This window comes from Callospermophilus lateralis, chromosome 6, assembly GCF_048772815.1.
Source record: "Callospermophilus lateralis isolate mCalLat2 chromosome 6, mCalLat2.hap1, whole genome shotgun sequence".
In the NCBI taxonomy this organism is placed as follows: Eukaryota; Metazoa; Chordata; class Mammalia; order Rodentia; family Sciuridae; genus Callospermophilus; species Callospermophilus lateralis.
The window spans coordinates 57,735,037-57,758,963 of NC_135310.1; the positions used below are offsets into that span (position 1 = coordinate 57,735,037).

Below are 23,927 nucleotides of genomic sequence, written 5' to 3' on the forward strand. Positions count from 1 at the left end.
TTATTCAATTAACCCTTATTTTACTTAATATTGGCCCAAAGTATAAGAGTAATGATGTTGGCAATTCCAATAGACCAAAGAGAAACTATAAAGGTCTACTTCTAAATATCATCTCATATCAAGAAGAAGAAGGGTGAGTATAGTACAATGGGATATTTTGAGAGAAACTGCATTCCCATACTTATTATTATAGTATGTTATTATAATTATTCTATTTTATTATTAATTATTGTTAATCTCTTACTGTGCCTAATTTATAAATTAAATGTATCATGGGTATGTATGTATTTATAGGGTTTGATAGTATCCATGACTTCAGGTATCCACTGAGGGTCTTAGAACATATCTCACAAGGAAAAGGGTGATATCCAATTCTTCCATCAAAGTATCATGTTGTCACTTTCGAGTACACATTCTAATCATGAAACTCCTAAGTTACTAGTAAGGTAGAAACAACTTTGTGACATTATGGGTTGGCAAAATGTCATGTAAAACCAGGGATAAATTTCTTTTCTTTCTTTCTTTCTTTTTTTTTTTTAAAGAGGAGAGAGAGAGAGAGAGAGAGAGAGAGAGAGAGAGAGAGAGCGAGAGCGCGCGCACATTTTTTTTTTTAGTTTTTTAGTTTTTGGCGAACACAACATCTTTCTTTGTATGTGGTGCTGAGGATCGAACCCGGGCCGCACGCATGCCAGGCGAGCGCGCTACCGCTTGAGCCACATCCCCAGCCCCCAGGGATAAATTTCTTACAGAACTATTTAAACAGAATAAGTTTCCTTATATAGTCATCAGCTCCTTGTGACTGGAAATATACAGGTTGAGTGATTTGCTGAGTGGGAGCTTGAACTAGAGTTCTCTGAAGTCATGCTGTACTATCCCCATCTTTTCAGCATTCTGTTCATTCTGGATTATGCTGGCATATTCATTTCTTGAAATATAAATTTCATCTGAGTCTTCATGCTGAGCTCTTCAATGGTTCCACACTAGAATTTAGAAAAACTTGAATTCCTTGCTATATTCAAGGCCCTCTTCCATTCACAACAATAGTTTCATCTCTGCTCCTCTCCTTTAGATGGGCTAACCTGCCATTGTCTAGCAAACATCCCATTCTTTCCTACAAATCTCAATCTTTGCTTGTTCTGTGTTTGTAACCTTTAAAAAGCTTAAATATTAAAAAACAAAAATTGCTGTTTAAAAGTTTATAATCTCAGCATCTACCTTTGCTGCCTCCCATCTGTTTTCTTTCCTTTCTTCTCCTTGTCCTTCCTTTTAGTCTCCAAAAATTAACTCATGCTATTCATTTATCCATTTATTCATTCAACAAATAACAAACATTTACTCTGTACTAGGTACTGGTATACATACTTGAGATACAGTAATGGAAAAAAAATCATAGCCTTCATGGAGTTTACATGCTTCAATTTGTTTTATATACTTAGCAACATACCATGGACAACTTTCTAAGTCAGTAGATGTAGATCTGCCACATTCTTTTTAATTGCTACTTAGTATTGCATTAGTGAACATTTAGATTGTTTCCAATTTTTGGCTGCTAACCAAGCTATGTAATATATGTTAGTAAAAACCAACATGTTTATGTGTATATAAAATTTTGCTGTTATTTCAATGAGATATCATAAGTCAAGGGTATCTACATTTTTATTTTATCAGATATCATATTTTCAGTTACCAGGAATTGTAGCAATTTAAAATCCAACAGTGGATCAAAGGAAATTTTTCCTATTAGTGGTTGCCTTCAAGGGTCAGGCTGTTCAAGTGATTTTAGAAATGGTAGAACCTGATGAAATGATGAGCATAGTTCCAAAGGCTTCCAGATTCTGTTTATTTATTTATTTTTTTTTTTAGAATTTTTTTTATTATTTATATTTTAGTTTTCGGCGGACCCAACATCTTTGTTTGTATGTGGTGCTGAGAATCGAACTCGGGCCGCACGCATGCCAGGCAAGCGCGCTACCGCTTGAGCCACATCCCCAGCCCTGTTTATTTTTTTTTTTTAATAATAATTGCCAAAGAGTATGCCTGTGAACTTCATTTGTCTTGGAGCATCACCAAGACCCTATACCCACACTCACTGAAATGGTATCTTCTTAATCTTTTTCATTTCTTCAAAGCTAACAAATTAAAAATATTACTTCACTACTATTATAATACTCCTTTCCTAAATTATTTGTGAGTTTGGGCATCATTTTATATGGATTTTGGACATTTATGTTCCCTTTGGAATTACCTTTTTGTCTCCTTTCCTATTTCGCTATTAAGCTGTTTATCTTTTCTTATTAATTTTGTCCAATTTGGACAAATTCCACACATTTTTAATATAAATCTTTTGTGTATGTTGCAAATACTTTACTTCCTACAATAGCTTCATAAGAAGTTTAGAATCTAAAATAGCAGGTCATATTTTTTTTCCAAATATTTCTTTTTAATTTTAAAATTTATTCTTCTGATGTGAACAAAAAAATTAGTTTTCTGGTTTAGGGGCTGGGGCGGTATCTTAGTGGTAGAACACTTGTCTCACACATGTGAGGCACTGGGTTCAATCCTCAGCACCACATAAAAATAAACAAAGATATTGTGTTCATCTACAACTCAAAAAATATTTTTTAAAAAATTAGTTTTCTGCTTTAAAAAAAGTTTTAGAATTCAAAGAAAATTACTGTATCCCTGGCCTGGTGGCACAAGCCTATAATCCCAGTGGCTCAGGAGGCTGAGACAGTAGGATTACAAGTTCAAAGCCAGCCTCAGCAAAAGCGAGGCACTAAGCAACTCAGTGAGACCCTGTCTCTACATAAAATACAAAATAGGGCTGGGGATGTGGCTCAGTGATTGAGCGCCCCTGAATTCAATCCCCAGTACCAAGAAAGAAAGAAAGAAAATTACTTTAAATAAATGATTCTTGCCTACCATTTTAATACTTTTAGAAAGACATTAAATTTTTGTACATGTTGTGTTTGGGATTTTCAAATGATATGCAGTGAGCCCATGTGTTAGAACCCAAGAGCCTTGGGCGTGAATCCAGTTCTGCTGTTTACTAGCTATGTGAACTTGAGCTAGTTATTTAGCGTGTCAGCCTTGCTCCCTTCTGTGCACTGGTAATATTGCTTATCTCAAAGAGTTTGGTTTTACATTATTTGACTTATTAATAAGTTAATTGAGTTATTCTTCCAAATATATTTCACTCAACACCTAGTATATGGTACTTAATTGGCTCAAACTGATTAATTTATTAAGTAGTAGCTATAATCACCACTAGGCATGTTTTAAAATAGGGTATTTTGAAGTATTTTCAGATGAAATGACATGATATCTGGCATTTACTTCAAAATAATCTGAAAGGGGAATGTGTGTGTAACTTAAACAGGGTTAGCTTTAAGTTAGTAATTCTTGAAGCCAGTGTCGGTCCATAGAGAATCTATTATTTTTATTCATATATGTTTGAAAAGTCTCAAAATTAAAAAAAAAAATTAAAAGCATCTTTAGAAGCTGTTGAAAATAACAAGGTATAAACATTTTTTTATTTCTAAGTAGAATGCTATGTAAATATTATCGTCTGTACTTATCTGTATTTTTTTAAACCCCTCAGAAGGAAGAAAGGGAAAACAAATAGAGAAAGAGGTTCTGTTTTTGTTTTCTTTTTAACCTCTTTTTTGTATGTGGTAAAACACAATTGACCCGTCTACTATTTTAACAGCAACTTAAATGTAAAACACTTACATTATTATAAGATATTATAAGAAACAATTTTTAATATATTTTTAGTTGTTATAGACCTTTATTTTTTTCATATGTGGTGCTGAAAATCAAACCCAGTGCCTTACACATGCCAGGCAAGTATGCTACCGCTGAGCCACAGCCACAGCCCATAAGAAACAATTTTTAATAATTAAAACTATTCATCAGCAGACATGGCTCCTATAAGGTAGTTATCACTCACACCTGGAAGGGGCTGATTGGAAGCTAAATGACCTCTGGGTCACTTCCAATTATGATACTATAAACCTGACTTTAGTTTATACCATTCCTTTTCTTTTGAAAATATGATAGCAGTCCCCTGTAGCCTTTATAAAAATGATTTCTACATAAAAAGATATTTAACAAATATTTATAGGCTAGGAAAGTAGATAGTATAATGTACAGTGTAGTGTGAGAAGAGGAGGTAGGGAGATGGATGGCTAGAGAAATAATTACAGTAAAATATGATTAATGACTGAGCTATATTCAGAGGCCTTTAAGCACAGAAGTTAATTCTGGAGAAGTGAGGGAAAGCTTCACAGAAGAAATGACACATGAGCTGATTCTTAAAATTTCTTTAAACAAAAATATATTGATTACTTATTCTATAGTAGCAAAAGTTGTATGGTACCTTTATACTGTGGACCTCTGTAGAGATATAAAATAGAACAAGGAGGTTTTTTACTTGTAAAAAACATGGAACTCTCTGAGAGGTAATATTAGGTGAATAAAACCAGAGTGCAGGGATGTGACTTAAAATATCTGCACCGTAGTTGTGGTACAATTTTTATTTACTGTATTTTTCAGGAATTTATTTGGCTGCATATTACAGGATTCTAACAAACAGTAATTTCAGAGAGTAGCTGAAGATTGTTTATCTCAGAAAACAGAAAGCTGTGGGGTGAGTAGCTCAATGGAAGAGCATTTGCTTAGCATGCAAAAGGTCCTAGGTTCACTCCCCAGCACAAGAAAAAGAGAAAGAAAAGAAACCAGAAATCTGGAGGTGGGCTTATCAGCAGGTACAGCCCTCAAAGGAGTCCTTGAGGGCTCAAGTTTCTCCTTTCTTCCTGTTCTGCCATTCTCTCCTTTCTTCCTGCTCTACCATCCTTAGCTTGGGGCTATCTTTAGGATCCTTGAGTCTCTACTGGGCCTCTAAGCAGTTGGGCCATATTCTAGACAAGAAGAAAGAGTGTGCCCAAAATGCCAAAGGTACACACCAGCTGTCTGTTTGTATCAGGAACTTAGTAGGCTTCTCAGAAACCCCACCTAGTGGACTTCTGTTCGGTTTGATTGGCAAGAATTTGTTACATCTAGCTGCAGATTTGGGGAGGTTTTTTTAAGTGAGTGCATTGCCACTCCAAAGATAATCAAAGGTATGTTGGTGGTGAGGAAGGGAAGAATGGGTAGGTAACTGGCAATGCCTGCCATTCTTATTTCAGAAGTTTATGATGCTAAAAATTTGCAGAAATGTTAGAGGAAAATGAACAAATCAAAAGCAGATGAAGTTGTTTAACATGTAATTAAGTGATTTGCTGGAAGTTCTTTTAAAAACATTGATTAATTTTAAGTTCTTTTTTTAAAAATTATATTTAAATTGTAGTTGGACACAATACCTTTATTTTATTTATTTATTTTTATGTGGTTTTGAGGGTTGAACCTAGAGCCTCGCATGTGCACTCTACCACTGAGCTACAACTGCAGCCCCAATTTTGAGTTCTTTTAATGTGGTCATTATTTCTTTTTTATTCTTTATTTTTTAAAAATATCTTTTAGTTGTACGTGGACACAATGCCTTCATTTTTATTAATTTATTTTTATATGGTGCTGAGGATTGAACCCAGTGCTTCATCCATGCTGGGCGAGCGCTCTACCACTGAGCCACAACCCCAGCCCAGTAATTATTTTTTTACTCAAATTGCTTAACACAAATGATATTTATTTGTAGCATTTTTCCAAATCACTTAGCATGAGATATACCAAAGAGGAATAAAATATATATATAGATAAAATGGTATGATGATGTTTATTTAATATGATTTTTTTAATCCAGTGTATTGAAAGTTCATTAGATCTTAAGGTAGCTTAAAATAGTAATAAGATAATGAGAAAAAAAATTCTCCCAGATTTTTTCATACTTTCACTGCTTCTCTGCTGTATACTAAATAGGATTCTTGGATAATGTGATCAAGAGTTATTTATCTGATAACAAAATCTGAGAAGTTGAGAATATAATACTGTTACAGAGCTGGGGCCTTCCAAGAAACTGAGGCAGCACAAAGAACTCCCCCTTCAAACCTGATTTTTTGCAACCAAATCGATTTTAAACAATGTCATTCAGAATAAGAGGAATAAGTTTATTATTTATTTATTTATTTTTATTTATTTTAAGAAAGAGTGAGAGGGAGAGGGAGAGAGAGAGAGAATTTTTTAACATTTTTTTTTTTAGTACTTGGTGGACACAACATCTTTGTTTGTACGTGGTGCTGAGGATCGAACCCGGGCCGCACGCATGCCAGGCGAGCGCGCTACCACTTGAGCCACATCCCCAGCCCCCTTATTTGTTTTTTTAAAAGACGACTTTTTTTATAATTTTATTTTTAAAATTTTTTTATTTTTTATATGGTGCTGAGGATTGAACCCAGTGCCTCACATGTGCTAGGCAAGCACTCTACCATTGAGCCACAACCCTTGCCCAGAAATGAATTTATTGAAGGGACAGAAAAAGGGAAGAAGACATTCTCAAGGGAGAAAATGTGTCCTGTCAGAGAGGAGAAGAACAATGTACCTTTCCTGCACTCCAGCTTTATTGGGGATCCCAGAGAAGTTTCCAGAGTCACGCCCAGGTCTACCTCTTGACTTTTGACTGGCAACAAGATGACATCAGACTTTCAAGTTCCCACTGTGATGGCAACTCTAAGTCATCTTGGCCTATGCTGACCTTACATTCTTAACAGATTTTATGGTTAAAAGGAACTATCATTGTTTCCCAGAATTTCAGGATCTGGTCACAAAAGTCTCCTGGGTTCCTCTTATCAACATTTCTGCATTTCTCCTGCAGTTAACAGATAGTTTGCTGAGGAATCTGGCATATCCTGTCCACTTAGGTCAGGCAAGGCTGCAGGTAAATTGCTTCTTGGAAAAGAAAGCATGTGGGGATCAACACAGTGGGCCCATTTTATAAAATAATTTTTTAAACTTTGTATTCCTGCCATATCACATTTGTCTGTCCCCTAACAATACTAGATAATGGAATTATAAAACAGATTTTGGATGACCAGCCACTTTATTTCTAATTCTTACAGAAAAATAAGTACCAATAATAGCAGTAGTTTTGTGTCTTTTTTAACAATTAGCTGCTACTCTGGGGGTTTTGTTGTTGTTGTTGTTTATTTGTTTTAATTGATGAATCTTAAAATTAGGGAGCAGGAAGGAATTTGTTTATCTAGCACTCTTCTTTTCAGTGATAAGAAGGCCAAGGGCCTGATTATTTAAGGAGTTTGCCCCTAGCTATCTCATGTAATAGGCAGAAGTAGAAATGTCATTGAGATTCCTGACTGGGCTAAATCAGTTGATTTGGATCTGAGCAAATACTTTAGAAACAATTTGATTACTTTATTCAATTATTCTGCACAATAAAAGAGCCAAACTTGTTCTTAATATACTTTCTCCTAGTAAAGTTTGTTTCCGTGGTACTTAAAAACTGGGGGTGAAAACTGGACAGATTTTTGATGAACATTGATAACATTGGTAACTTTGGCTTATTTCCCCTCTCCTTCATTTACTATTTGGAAGGTAAATAGACACTTGAAATTATCATTGGTCACTATGACAAAGTGACTCTGAGTTCCAGCTTTCTCCTTTTCAAACTCCATGTTCCAATCAAGTATTTAACCTCCCCAGACCAGCTGTAATTAGAATCACAAGTAGATAATATAAATGAGTTCTTTTTATAAATGTTGGGCCCTATACAATCTGATGGGCTTTCACTTTTAGTATTATCATTGCTTTTGTTACTACTGACTATGGCATTTAAAAGTTGCTATTAATTTAATGAATGCTCTTTTATGCTTATAGACGTCTTTATTAAAAGCTCACTTATTTTCTTCCTCAGGGTAATTCAAAACACCTACAGCTTCTTGCTTGCCTGGTGATTACTTTTCTTTCCCAAGCTAAGCCTCATGAGAGACTTATCCAAATACTTAACCCTTTTGAGTTTTATGCTTGCCCATAATTTAATTGTGTGATTTTATTTTTGAAATGTGATAATATGGATTTTTTTTTCAGTGAATGGTTTTGTAAACTAGAAAGCATTTTCAAGATAGTAATAAGATGTACTTTTTATTCCTTTCTTTTAGTTGTTTTTTAAAGGATGATTTTAAATGTTAGCTCTGCTCTTAAAAAATGTTTTCTGTTAACTTCTCAATAGTCTTATAAGCATCTATCCTTAATGATTTTCTTGGGGATGTAATGAGATTTTAATCTAACCATAAATTTACTTTTTTCTTAGAAACTGTTTCACTCTCTGGTTCATCTCCTTTCCATAGAAACTGTTTCACTCACTGGTTCATCTCCTTTCCATATTCCCGCAGTTTGTAATCAAGTGTAATATGTCTATTGGGTCTTCTTTACATCCTCTTTAATTTTTTAAACAAAGGAAATGAACTAGAGATATTTTTTTTTATATTACCAAGTTATTTAACTCCTTTATTTTTAATTATATTTTTATGTAATTATTATTTTATAGTTGCTCAATAAGTACTATATTTGAGAGAAGAGGGGTAAGTGTTTGTTATTTGATGTATTTATTCTTCTCCATGTCCAAAGGAGGTCTGAGGTCAAGCACTTTGGTCACATTTGCCTTGGACCTTTGTAATATCTCTACTTTTACTATCCACTTTTTCAGATTTTTTCCACATTACCACCTTCAGGATATTCTTCCTAAGTTATTAAAGCATATATATCATCCCTAGCATTGCCTTTGAAATAAAATACAGACCCTTTAACCTGCTCTAACCTACCTCCAGATTCCTATTTCTCACTTAACCCTCATGCTTTTTTTTTTTTTCTGACCAAACTGACCTCCTCATCCTCACCACATTTTCCAGCCTTGCCTTCCCTAGGCCTTAACTCCTGGTCTTCCTTATTTATGGGTTCCTAATGCCTGCTCTTGTCTCTGCTCTTTCTCTCCAGCAATGGAAATCCTACTTTATCGTTCAAGGCCTAGCTCTCATTATGTTCTTTGAGGTTTATTTGGGAGGCAGCCTAGGTAGTAGAAATAGATTGGATTTTAGGGTCTCTTTTCCATTGTTGCATAACAAACCACCTCAAACTTTAGTAGCTTTTTTTTTCCCCAAAGGGTCTTTTTTTGTTTTTATTTATTTATTTAAGTTAGAGAGGGAAACAATGTCTTTATTTTGTTTACTTATTTTAATGAGTTGCCAAGGATCAAACCCAGTGTCTCACAAATGCAAGGTAAGTGCTTTGCCACTGAGCCACAAACCCAGCCCCAAACCTTAGTAGCTTAAAACAACCATTTTTTCTCCTCATAATTCTGCAGGTTGACTAGACTGTTCCTCTGCTGGTTTCTCCTGGGTATATTTTTGTGGCCTAGTAAAACAGCCAGGGGCTTAGCTGGGCTCCAATGACTATACTTCTCTCCATGTTGTTTTTCATCCTCTGGGAGGCTGTACTAGGTTTCTTAACATGTAGTCTCAGGGCAGCATTCCAAGAAGGCAAGTCCCAATGCAAAACATTTACCAAGCCTGTTTGACCCAAGTCTGCTGATGTCCCCTTGGCCAGACAAATCATATTTATCAAACTTAGAGTCAATCAAACAGGAGACTACACATGGCATGGAAATCCAAAGAGATGGTTTATTATTGGTAAACTGTCTGCCCCTGGCTGAAGTGATTCATATTCTTTCCATGGGCATAATGTGCTGCCTCCTAAGATCCCTAAGACTCACCTGTTTCATGGCATCGAGTTCAAAGTCCATGATCTCATCATTTGCACTAGGTCTAGATGTAGATATGGCTCCCTGGATACAGCTCCTCTTAACTCAGGAATCTAGAAACTAAAAAAACAAGTAGTCCACCCCACCACTGCCACCTCATTTCCAGTATACAATATTGAGGCAGGAACAAATTAACCAATAGTCACAATAGTCACTTCATTTTTTAATATTGATTTTTTAGTTATAGGTGGGCAGAATATCTTTATTTTATTTTTATGTGGTTCTGAGACTCAAATCCATTGCCTCACACATACTAGGCAAGCGCTCTACCTCTGAGCCATAACCCCAGCCACCCACTTCTGTTTTTTAAAAAGGAGTAATGAGGGCTGGAGATATAGCTCAGTTGGTAGAGTGCTTGCCTTGCATGCCCAGGCCCTGGGTTCAATCCCCAGCACCATTTAAAAAAAAAGGAGTAATGAGAGGTACACAGTAAATATTGGTCCAGAGCAATGCTGTAATTCAGCTGGGCAGTGAACAAGGAATGCTTCATGATTAGGGCCCAGTCCTACTCCCTAGAATTTGTTTCCTAATCCACCTCTTTGTGGCTCTTGACTCTGCTCTCTGAGCTATATTCCCTTTTTGGTAAGAACTGGCTCCTATCTATAGCTGACTAGCTATCAACCTGCTTTTTGTCCAGAAAGCTGGAGATCCAGAAACTCCTTTTCTCCTTCATCTTAAACTCTGTTACTTTTAACCCAAACTCATAACTTCTTTAAATTTTTTTTTGAGATTCTGATTGGCCATTCTGTACCCTAAAAGCCACATTCATAATTCATTTTTGAGACAGACCTCTCTACTTTGAACTGAGAATGAGGCTGCAGTGGGGCAGTACCCTTAAAATTCATAGATGCTTTTTTGTCTGAGAGTTCTCCCAGTCACCACTTTCAGTTTTTCGGGTCTTTACAAAGGGTCTTACGGCCATGCCTTTGATTTTATCTTCTTCCTAATATGTTTTCTTATTTTGTGAGTCTTTTTCTAGAAGTACTGAAAATGTTAACAGCTTTATTTTCAGCTTAGAAATTCTTTGCTCCTTTGTTGTTCCTCTAAATTCTGCTTGAAAATTGAACGATTCTGTCAGTATCTCATTTCTTTCATATATTTTATCTATAATGATACTTAGAGCATTCTATCTGGAAATCTTATTAAGATCCCTAAGTTAATTAGATTCAATATCTATATATGCATATAGGTATGAAGAGGTTATCTTTCAAGTTACTCCATGTATGTCCCTTCTCAGTCCTCTAGGAGCAATTTCCTCAATGTCTTTTCAGCTCATACAAAGGTTTGCCATTTTTTCACCCTTCACTTCTAAGACTCAAAGCCATTGATATGTAGTTTAAGTTTTGATTACAGCAACACCTCACTATTAGATATACCAGTTGCATATCTATTGTTGCATAGCAAACCACTCTCTATTTTAGTGATTGAAAATAACCATTTTTATTTCTTACCATTCTATAAGTTGACAGGGTGGTTCTTCTACCTAGGGTCATGTGATTCCTGTGACTGCCTTAGATAAACCTAAGCTTGTCAGTTACGTGAGCATTCATTAGGCTTTGCTTGCATCATGTTTGTTGATGTCCTATTGACCAAGCAAGTACATGGCCAAGCCCAGGGTTAATGTGGTAAGGACTGCACAGGACCATGGACCAAGAGATATAGTTCACATGGGGCCATTTGTAATGGTTAAAGTCCAACAGATTTCCAGTTTACATTACTTTGTATCCTTGGGAAGTCATTTCACTTGTGTGCAACAATTTTTTTATGTGCATAAAGGGGTAAATAATATCTAAAAAAGGGTTGTTATATTTTAATTTTAAGTAATTACTTGTTTATTTATTTTTGTACTGGGGATCGAACCCAGAGCTTCATGCATGCTAGGTAAGACCTCTACCACTGAACCAATCCCCACCCTCTAATAACTACTTGTTTTTTGTGCAGTTATGAGAGTAATACTTTTGTCATTGTGCAAAATATACCAACGGTAGAAAATTATTTAAAAGAAAGCAAACATCTCCTGAAATCCATCTAATACAATACTATACCAGGAGCTCCTCAGGGCCTTTTCTGTCCTATTTGCCATTGTAAGGGTGTATGTGTGTGTGTGTGTGTGTGTGTGTGTGTGTGTGTGTACACCTTTCTCATCCTGAAAGGTAAAGTCCCTGAAGGAAGAGAACTCAACTCTGTAAATTCCATAACTTTGTATTTAGAATCATAATGCACATTAAATACTTAGCCTAATATCTGGCACAGATATATTCCCACTTAAATTGTTGTTCTGTTGATACTACCAAGGATTCTTAGAAGTCTTAAAGTTATGAGAATGAGAAAAGTATCCTGAGAGCAAAATATCTAAATGGAACTGTGGAGGGTGGCTTCTTTCTGGGGATCCCAGTGAGTTGTGATGTAGAGTGTAGGAGCATTATAGAGAAAGATGTTGTCAAGATCTACTTATAGATCCCAAACTACTCAATGGCAAGGCCTCTATTATAAATTCTTAATTAAAAAGGAATACCCCCTTCAAAGAATAATCTAGTAAATGTTTTATTGTTGAAAACCTGAAGCCTGACATTAGTAATAAAAATTATATTCTTGATACTCAAACAGATTTTATCTTATGTTTTAGTCAAAGAAGTTTGGCAGAGATCACAGAACTTATCCATACTGCTCTCCTTGTACATCGTGGGATAGTAAATTTAAATGAATTGCAGTCTTCTGATGGACCATTGAAAGACATGCAATTTGGAAATAAAATAGCTATCCTAAGTGGAGACTTTCTTCTAGCAAATGCCTGCAATGGACTAGCCCTGCTACAGAACACCAAGGTAAAAAATGTAAGAGTTTGCTTATACCTGGATGGCCTTCAGGTGGTTCTTGGTTGGGAGATGGAGCCATAGAGGTCTCTACCCTCTGTGCCCAACTCCCCTATGTAGATGTTCAGTAAAACTTTGTTGACGATGATGATGGCAGTGTCAACACCAGGGAAAACTGGTAAATGCTATAAGTCAGTTTTGAAAGTAATTTTTATTTTTTTGTGATTACAGGTAAAATTCATTAATTATTATTCCAAATAAAGAATATATAAATAAGTTAAATGTATTTTTAACAAATTTTAAATTATTAAAATTAAATTATTAAAAAATATTCTAAATAAAGAATATAAAGTAAATATTATCTATAATCCCACTACCTAATTAATATTTTTATGTATTTCTTTGTAGTCATTTGTTGACTATTCATTTATACTTTTATATATAGGGATCATTTTTATAAATACAAGAATGTGCTTGTATATAAGGTTTTTTAATCCTATGTATTGCTTTGCACCTCTTATTATAATGTGGGTATTTTCCCATGCTATTAACATTTTTCATACATTTTAAATAATTGCATAATATTCTTTCATTTAGATATTATGTCATTTATTTAACAAATTCTTTAGTGTTCAACATTTAGTCGCTTCTTATTCATCACAAATACACCTGCAGTAAATTTCTTTTCACATCAATTTTCTCATTCCTGATTTTCCATTATAGATTATTTCTTTTTTTAATATTTGTTTTTTAGTTGTAGTTGGACACAATACCTTTATTTTATTTATTTTTATGTGGTGCTAAGGATCGAACCCAGGGCCTCACATGTGCCAGACAGCACTGTACCACTGAGCCACAACCCTAGCCCCTCCAGGTTATTTCTTTAAGATAAATTGAAAGGGTTTAAACATTTTCAGTATTCTTGATACATATTGTCGCACTGCTTTCTGTAAAGGAGAAATATTCTTTATATATCAGGTTTATGTTTGACTACAAGAGAACATTGGCCTGTGTATGTGTGGGAGGGGGTTCTTTATTATTTCTCTCATGTAAAAACATCCAGAAGTTGGTATGGTGATTCTGCAAAGTCAAGGACCCAGGCTCCTTCTATCTTACTGTTCTGCCCTCCTTATCTTACCACTTCATGGTCTAAGACAGTTGCCATCATGCCTCACTCCAGTCAATAGGAAAGAAAGAGGAAGAAAGGCAAAAATGGACAGATCTCCTTTCCTTGAAGGTCACCTGAGTGTACATCTGGTTTGCTAAGAACAGTCTCAGTGTAGGACAGCTTTCCCCAAATCCCATCTTGTTTGGCTTTTGTTCTGAATTTTCAGTTTTTTAACAAGGATTTATTATCTAATTATTACATTAGAATGAGACACAACGGGTTTGATAGATTTCCACATTGTACTTCTAGCCTCTGCTTAATTTTTGTCTAATATAAACTAATTGTACTGTGAAACCCTTACACAGTGGACGGAGTTCTCATTTTAAGGTGTTATTAAATCTGAAAGACAACCAGCAGTAAGTAACTCATCTCTTTTTCACAGCCCTTTTATTTTTTTTTAATTAATTTTTATTGTTGGTTGTTCAAAACATTACATAGTTCTTGATATATCATATTTCACACTTTGATTCAAGTGGGATATGAACTCCCATTTTTACCCCGTATACAGATTGCAGAATCACATCAGTTGCACAACCATTGATTTACATATTGCCATTCTGGTGTCTGTTGTATTCTGCTGCCTTTCCTATCCTCTACTATCCCCCCTCCCCCCTCCCCTCCCCTCTTCTCTCTCTACCCCGTCTACTGTAATTCATTTCTCCCCCTTATATTTTTCCCCCTTTCCCCTCACTTCCTCTTGTATGTAATTTTGTATACCCCTGAGGGTCTCCTTCCATTTACATGCAATTTTCCTTCTCTCTCCCTTTCCCTCCCACCTCTCATCCCTGTTTAATGTTAATCTTCTTCTCATGCTCTTCCTCCCTACTCTGTTCTTAGTTACTCTCCTTATATCAAAGAAGACATTTGGCATTTGTTTTTAAGGGATTGGCTAGCTTCACTTAGCATAATCTGCTCTAATGCCATCCATTTCCCTCCAAATTCTATGATTTTGTCATTTTTTAATGCAGAGTAATACTCCATTGTGTATAAATGCCACATTTTTTTTATCCATTGAAGGGCATCTAGGTTGGTTCCACAGTCTTGCTATTGTGAATTGTGCTGCTATGAACATGGATGTAGCAGTGTCCCTATAGTGTGCTCTTTTTAGGTCTTTAGGGAATGGACTGAGTAGGGGAATAGCTGGATCAAATGGTGGTTCCATTCCGAGCTTTCCAAGAAATCTCCATACTGCTTTCCAAATTGGCCGCACCAATTTGCAGTCCCACCAGCAATGTACAAGAATACCCTTTTCCCCACATCCTCGCCAGCACTTGTTGTTGTTTGACTTCCTAATGGCTGCCAATCTTACTGGAGTGAGATGGTATCTTAGGGTGGTTTTGATTTGCATTTCTCTGACTGCTAGAGATGGTGAGCATTTTTTCATGTACTTGTTGATTGATTGTATGTCCTCCTCTGAGAAATTTCTGTTCAGGTCCTTGGCCCATTTGTTGATTGGGTTATTTGTTATCTTATTGTCTAATTTTTTTAGTTCTTTGTATATTCTGGATATTAGGGCTCTGTCTGAAGTGTGAGGAGTGAAGATTTGTTCCCAGGACGTAGGCTCCCTATTTACCTCTCTTATTGTTTCTTTTGCTGAGAAAAAACTTTTTAGTTTGAGTAAGTCCCATTTGTTGATTCTAGTTATTAACACTTGTGCTATGGGTGTCCTATTGAGGAATTTGGAGCCGGACCCCACAGTATGTAGATCATAGCCAACTTTTTCTTCTATCAGATGCCATGTCTCTGATTTGATATCAAGTTCCTTGATCCACTTTGAGTTAACTTTTGTGCATGGCGAGAGAAAGGGATTCAGTTTCATTTTGTTGCATATGGATTTCCAGTTTTCCCAACACCATTTGTTGAAGATGCAATCCTTCCTCCATTGCATGCTTTTAGCCCCTTTATCAAATATAAGATAGTTGTAATTTTGTGGATTGGTTTCTCACAGCCCTTTTACACACAGTGTAAACACCTCCTCATTGCAGGGCAATTGCTGATCCCACAAAATACACTTAAATACAAATGTTTAGACTGAGATAACTCCTTTCTGTATTAAGTGATGAGAGAAGTTATTTGCCACTGCTGCCCTAGTTAGCTACTTGGTGTTATCAACCAATTGTACCATGATCCATGCATGGACTACAAGTCACAAAGCTGCCAGGTAGCCAGGTGTGGTGGCGCATGCCTGTAATCCCAGTGACTCGGTAGGCTGAGACAGGAGGATCATGAATTGAAAGCCAGCCTCAGCAAAAACGAGGGGCTAAGCAACTCAGTGAGACTCTGTCTCTACATAAAATCCAAAATAGGGCTGGGGATGTTCCTCAGTGGTCAAGTGCCCCTGGTACCAAAAAAAAAAAAAAAAAAAAAAAACCGATGCCAGGTACCACTGTGTAAACTCAGTGGGAAACATAGGTTTGATGTCTATAAAATATATGTGAGAAGTCAGAGTTGGTCACTTGTGTTGTACGGCAAGTAAAAAGTAGGCTGAGCATGTTTGCTTGTATAGTGGAAATCTGGTAACTATTTTTTTTTTTTTTACAGCACTTTGTTTTTATAAATCCTTTTAGCAGGAGTGAGCTGAAAAAAACTAAAAATATATGTTTCATTTTTTTTAAAGTACTGCATTTTTGTGTTTTGAGAAATTTGATAAGAAACATGTAACTTGCACAAAATGTTTGTTGACATTTACTATCCACTTTAGAGGCCATAGTGATATCACTAACTACATGAAAATGAGAATCAAATTTGCTGGAGAAGTATCAGAATCTGTGGAAGCTGGTAGTTAATTTAAGACCACTGTCTAAAGATGATGATCTAACACATGCAGCACAGAAGGTATATATACATGCCGCTCTAAGAGACGTAATTTGTGTAGATAAATAACTACTCAGATTCTAAGTTAATGTCATTCATTTTCAACTATATGGTTTTATGTGCACATTGGAAAAGGGAAGCATTGGCAGAAGAACTTAGTAAATAGTTAAATAATTTCAGTTTTAGTTCAGTGTTGTCAGGTACTTCCATTGTTAAATCATTTAAGTTAATTCTAAAAATGATTTGGGTTTTTTTCCTTTCTGTCCATTCATGGGATCAAAGTAAAATTTTTATGAGTATAATCTGCCAAAGATAAACCCTTCGTGAGTGACAAAGGCACCAAAAACATTCACTGGAGAAAAGATAGCCTATTCAATAAATGGTGCTGGGAAAATTGAAACTCCACATGTAATAAAATGAAATTAAGCCCTTATCTCTCATCCTGTATGAAACTCAACTCAAAGTGGATCAAAAACTTAGGCACTAGACCAGAGACCCTGTGCCTAATAAAAGAAAAAGTAGGTCCAAATCTTCACCATGTCAGCTTAGGATCTGACTTCCTTAACAAGACTCCTAAAGTGCAAGAAATAAAATTAAGAATCAATAAATGGAGTGGGTTCAAACTAAAACTTTCTTCTCAACAAAGGAAACAATAACATGAAGAGAGAGCCTACAGAATGGGAGAAAATCTTTACCACACACATCCCAGGTACAGCATTAATCTCCAGGATACTGAAAAATCTTAACACCAAAAAAAAAAATCAAATAACCCAATCAATAAATGGGCTAAAGAACTGAACAGATAGATACTTCACAAAAGAAAAAATACAATTGATCAACAAACATATGAAAAAATATTCAAGATCTTTAGCAATTAGAGAAATGCAAATCAAAACTACTTTAAGATTTCATGTCACCCTAGTCAGAATGGCAAGAATATTTGTATTATCAAGAATACAAACAACAATAAATGTTGGTGAAGATATGGGGGGAAAAGTACATTCATACATTGCTGGTGGGAATGCAAATTTGTGCAACCACTATGGAAAGAAATATGGAGATTCCTCAGAAAATTTAGAATGGAACTACCATTTGACCCGGGTATACCACTTCTCAGTTTATACCCAAAGGACTTAAAATTAGCATATTACAGTGACGTAGCCACATCAATGTTAATAGCAGTTCAATTCACAATAGCTAAACCATGGAACCAACCTAGATGCCCTTCAACAGATGAGTGGATAAAAAATATGAAATATTACTCATCCTTAAAGAACATTGAAATGATGGCATTTGCTGGTAAATGGATGGAGCTAGAGAATATCATGCTAAGCAAAAAAGCCAATCCCAAAAAAACAAAAGCCAAGTGTTTTCTCTGATATACAGATGCTAATTTACAATAAATGGTAGGGGTGTGGCTAGGGAAGAATAGAGTTACTTTGGATTAGGCAGATGGAAGTGAAGGAAGGGGAGGGGGTATGAGTATAGGAAAAATAGTGGAATTAATTACACATTATTACCCTGTGTACATATATAACTGTAAAACCAGTGGGATTCTACATCATGTAGAATCAGAAGAATGAGAAATTATGCTCCATTATATATGATGTATCAAAGCGCATTCTACTATCATGTATAACTAATTAAAACAAAAATATTTTTAAAAGTTCAGTGTTGATAAAATTATGAGTTTATAATAACAATACAAGTACAAAATTTGAAGAAGCACAGTATTTGTGGTAAAATCAATGTTCTTACTACATTAAGAAACCTATGGAGTAGCTGGAATTGGTTCTGGCACACATATAATTCATAGTTTCATCCAAACATGCATCAACATTCCTCTAATTGAAATAAAATCTATTGCTACATCAAAATTCACAAATATCTCTATTGTTAGAGTTTCTGAACTATAGGATTTGGAAGATAGTTGACGTGGAGTATAAAAATATACCTCACTGGGCTCAGTGGCACAAGCCTATAATCCCAGGAGCTCAGGAGGCTGAGACAGGAGGATTGTGAGTTTGAAACCAGCCTCAGCAACTTAGTGAGGCACTTAGCAACTCAGCAAGACCCTGTCTCTAAATAAAATATTAAAAAGGGCTGGGGATGTGGCTCATGGTTAAGCAACCCTGGGTTCCATCCTTAGTACAAATAAATAAACAAATAAGTCATTAAATGTGTCGTAGCATTTTGTTCAAAATAAACTGGAAATCTAAAGTATTCAACAAATAGGACAGCAAATAAGGCTTTTAGAGAAAAAGTTTCCATTGAAATTCTTCCCTACACAAGCAAGGAAGGGGCTGAACAAAATGGTAACAATTCAAATAACATACAATATTAAAATTTTCATTTCTGTAGTTTTGATACGAAGTGTCTTACCTTGTAGGAAAAATCTTTTGGTGGTACTCCTGTATTTAATAAATTGTCACGTACATGAATAAAATGAAATTGTGAAAGCCTAGATTTTGCAGCTTTGAAATTTGGCAAAACATTCAAAAATATGGAAATAATTTATTTGACAAATTTTGTCTTACAAAAATATTCATAGCCAGTTTCAATGGCATAAACCTGTAGTTCCAACTACTTGGGAGGGGTGAAGCAGGAGGATTGTTTGAGTTCAGCAGTTCAAGACCAGACTGGATAATGTAGTGAGAAAGTTTCCTTAAAAAAAATGGTCAAAGAAAAATACAATGACAGAGGAAAAAGGACGCGTGCCTATGAAAATATTTGGGCTGAAATATTTACATTGTTCAATATTTTAAAAATTGGAATTATGTCCTCTATTTAACAAATTTGCACTGAGTTTGGCAGGTAACTCAGAATCTAGAGAAAGAGCATTTTCTCAACTTAAAATATTATAGTCTACCAAAAAGAATCAATTGAAGATATCAGTAATTTCAAATTAATTAACCATAAAAAATGCAACTGTGAGGAATATTACTGGCAGTTTTATTTTTGAATATAATACTTTTAAAAAATATATTCTTTAGGAAAATATTAGTAATAAAACACTAGAGACAGATTTGGCTAAGAAATGAACTAATATATATGCATATACACCTAAGAATAATTATTCCACTTCTACTTATTATTTTTTGATATTCAGTTAATCAGTATTGTGAAGAAGTTTTTGCCAGGCTCTGTGGCGCATGCCTGTAATCTCTGCAGTTCAGGAAGCTGATACAGGAGGATCACAAGTTCAAAGCCTCCTCTGCAATCTAGCGAGACATTGAGCAACTCAGCAAGACCCTGTTTCTAAGTAAATTATTAAAAAAAAAAAAAAACAACATGAGGACATAGTCAATGGTTAAGTGCCTCTGGGTTCAAAGTCTGGTACAAAAAAAAAAAGGATAAAGAAGAAGAAAAAAAAAGTTTTCCTTATTTATTTATTTTGTCCTACTTGGAATTGATTCCAGAACCTTAACATCATCCCCAGTTCTTTTTTTAAATTTTCTTTCTTTTAATTTTGAAACAGGATCTCACTAAGTTGCCAAGGCTGGCCTGGAACTTGTGATCCTCCTGCCCTTAATCTTCTGAGTAGCTGGGATCACAGGCTTGTGCCCCTGTGCCCAGCAGTTTTTCCTATCTTAATATATGAATGTTAGGGACTGGGGCTGTGTCTCAGTGGTAGCATACCTGCCTGGCATGTGTGAGGCACTGGGTTCGGTTCTCAGCACTGCATATAAATAAATAAATAAATAAATAAAATAAAGGTCTATCAACAACTAAAAAAATCATATATATATATATATATATATATATATATATATATATATATATATGTTAATTTTATTTTTTAAAAAATTTTTGTAGTTGTGTACGGACAGCAGGCCTTTATTTGTTTATTTCCATGTGGTGCCGAGGATCAAACCCAGTGCCTCAGGCATGCTAGGCAAGTGCTCCGCCACTGAGCTACAGCCCCAGCCGTGAAATTTCATTTTTAAAAATAGTTTTTAAATAGAACTAGTTGAGTTTACCAAGATAACAAACTTGATTATTAGTTAATAAATACATCTTTTAAAAAGTCTAAAATTTTAGTTATATGGTACTTCTAAATTATAATATCTACACTTCAAGGACATTTCTCAGAAGTTTTACAAGATCCTTCTGCTTACATTTCACTGGCCATAATTTAACGACATGGCCGTGTTTCCAGCCAAAACTCTGGAAGACACAGAGAATAGACACTGGGAGACACATAGCATTCTTCCCTACATTTCCATCATATTTGTACATTTTGGGCTAGCACATATTTTTGAGATATACCTATTGATTTGAAAGAATAAAATAATACCTTTAATATGTTGTTTATATCCATGTGGGAAAAAAGCTAAAGAAATGAACTTGTCATATGAAGCAGAATAAATTATCTCAAAACAGAATCTCATATCTCCCTCTCATTGGGCATTCTTTTTATTTCATTCACCTGAAATTTGTATAATGTACTTTGATGGCTCTAACTTAATTCTCTCCAACACTGGAGTCACATGTTAGGGAAGGATGAGTGCTTTATTCTCCCTAGGAGTCATTGACTGTGTAAGGCATCTTTCCTCTCTAACATACCTTCTGTGGTCTGTGAGTAAGGGTGGGCCTTGCCTGAAGAAGGAAGAGGCCTTTTTGAAAGTATGGGTCTGGTAGCATTTCCTGGTACCTTGAGCTATATGTGAGCAGCTCTAGACATATAAACTAGTCAGTCATCATAGATTAGACACACATCCCTGAGGAATTATTCTGGACCAGTTGCTTAATGATCCATGTTTTAGAAGTTTAGCCTCAGCATGGTCCCAGCTCAGGAAAGAAACTAAGGCTCATTGTCTTTAGACAAACTTCTTCTATTTTGTCTCACATTAGCTTGAACTTACTTCAAGCTATTTTGATGAAGTCCTTTATAAATGTGTTTAAGATGTGATTTAATGTATAGACACAGTCATGACACCAATAGGCACTTGTTTGAACCTCTTCCCTTTACAAGAATATTTAATGTGTTCCTTTTCCTTAACTACCTCATGTTGGTCATACATTCTATCTTTCCCTGTGGTTCAAGTTCAGTGAAAATGGAGGCTTTACTCCCATCAAAATCAAATCAAATTCACAGTCTGTGAAATCCACTCTTGGTGTTTTGCATTTCAGAAGCATCACTATAAATGTTCCAGAGTCTAAGACCTCTACCATCTGCTCCTTTAGGCACTGGATTTCAGTAGCACTGCTTGATTTACAAAGGCTGGGGCTGGGGCGGGGGCGGGGCTGGGGCTGGGGCCAGTGGGGGGCTGGGGCTGGGGCCGGTGGGGGGCTGTGGGGTAGCGGGACTAGCATATCCAACAACAATTCAGCTTGAAACTTCTGCTTGAAATAAGAATAATCAGGCACCTCCTCCCCTCCAGTGAGCGCTGTACCTTCTTGGTCTTTGTGTAGGTTTGTACCTTTAGATTTGCATTTTATCAATCTTCTTTGGAGAGGATTTTTTTTTTCTCCTTGTTAGGCAGCGATGTGGGGTTTTTGTTTGGTTTTGTTTTGTTCCTGTATTGATAGATAAGTGTTAAATTGAAGCCTTTATTCTCTACATCCCTCCTGCTCATCCAAAACATGGATCTTTTGCACCTTCTTCTTTAAAGGGTCATCAAAGCTCTACAAGGTCAATTTTAAAAGGTGCTTCACCAGCACACTTTTGGTGAAAGACTGAGTACCATGTCCAGGGTCCATGATTGATTTTCTAAAAATCTAGGCTTTATCTTATTTTGATAATAAGAGATGACATCCAAATCATATGAAGAGTATTTCAAACTGAGGCAATAGTAAGGGATGATTAAAAGGCTTGCAAATCAAGAATTCTGTTTGATAATTCCAGTCTCCCATATTCAGAACCAGTTTATTTAATTTACTTTGACAGTATTTTCAAGAGAATGGTTTTTTAAGGAAGGTTAAGTAATATCTCAGAAGAGGACTTATTTTATTAAATGAGTCTCCCATAAACTTTATTAGATTAAGTATAATACTATCTTAGAATTGTTTTGTGGTTTTATTTTGGTTTTAGTTTTAAAGGAGGAAGTGGCAATAAACATTTCTTTAGGCAGTATTAAGTTTTCTTATCTTTACATATGGTTAATGTCTTAGTATAGTTCGATTCTATTTAATGATATTTGAGTTTTCTTTTATAAGAAAGAAAATTTCAGTAAAGCAACATAAATAGACATCACAGCAATGAGGAGCAGGCAGAACCTAAGACAATTCATGTTTATAATGTCACTGTTTTTTCACAGTGACAGCCTGCTTTTTCTTTGAGAGTATATATTTAACTTGGTAATTAAAGTTGGCATATTTGCAGCAACTTTAATATTTTATGACTTATTCATTCTACCAATTTTCCATTTTCTTGTGCTGCTGGATTCTTGTCTGAATTTCTGTATTACATGTTTATAACCATACTTCTCCAGGGGCAGACCATTAGATGAAGGGTTCTGTAGTCAGATGAAATTCAGAGCTGTTTTATAATTGCCAAGGGTAAAATTAGCAAAGTCAATTATTCTCCCTTTGGCTTTTCCCTAAAGATATTAGGGGTCTTCAAGGTAATTGCCTTAGGTAACACTTAGATTTTTAAATATCTTCAAGTATAGAAATTGGTATATTAATCCTCTGGTAATTGTCTTTTTAATATTATAGCTAGAGTCACATAAGTGCAAATTAACAAGATTTTGAATTCAAGAATAAGTTTAAAAATTAATGCTTAAATTTTTATTCAATTATGGAATGTAAGGGCAACTTTTTATACTAGCACCTCACTGTGTAAAGACCTGGACTAAGAAACTTCAGAATGCTTCTTTTGTTGTGTTTTTATTTTTGTTTTTAGTACTGGGGATTGACCCAGGGGTACTTAAACCACTGAAGCACATGCCCAGTTCATTATTATTATTATTATTATTATTATTATTATTATTATTATTATTAGTGAGACAGGTCTCTCAAAGTTGCTTAGGACCTGTTAAGTTGCTGGGACTGGCTTTGAACTTGAGATCCTCCCGCCTCAGTCTCCCAAGCTACTGGAATTACAGCCACGTGTCACTATGCCCTGCTCAAAATGCCCCTTTTTTTTTTATTTTTAATAGTTTTTTAGTTGTTGATGGACCTTTATTTTATTTAGTTACATGTGGTGCTGAGAATCGAATCCAGTGCCTCACACATGCTAGGCAAGCGCTCTACCACTGAGCCATGACCCCAGCCCTCAAAATGCCTCTTTTTAAGCCATAAATTGACTGACTCTTTTGAGATAAGTTGCTCTATATGTGTTTATGTAGAATATCTCTGAATGTTACAATGGTATGATCATGCCAAAATCTAAAACTTTAGTGTTTGAGCATCAAGTTATCACTGA

The 23,927-nt window shown here is 35.4% G+C and overlaps 1 protein-coding gene across 4 annotated transcripts in view; it reads left to right on the forward strand.

Annotated features, from left to right (window-relative positions):
• Positions 1-23,927, forward strand: part of Pdss2 (decaprenyl diphosphate synthase subunit 2) — a 256,744-nt gene that overhangs the window by 141,554 nt on the left and 91,263 nt on the right. For all 4 annotated transcript variants that reach the window (XM_076858376.1, XM_076858375.1, XM_076858378.1 and 1 more), the window contains one exon: positions 12,390-12,588. In XM_076858376.1, the coding sequence (XP_076714491.1) occupies positions 12,390-12,588 (199 nt within the window). The remainder of the gene's footprint in view (positions 1-12,389; positions 12,589-23,927) is intronic.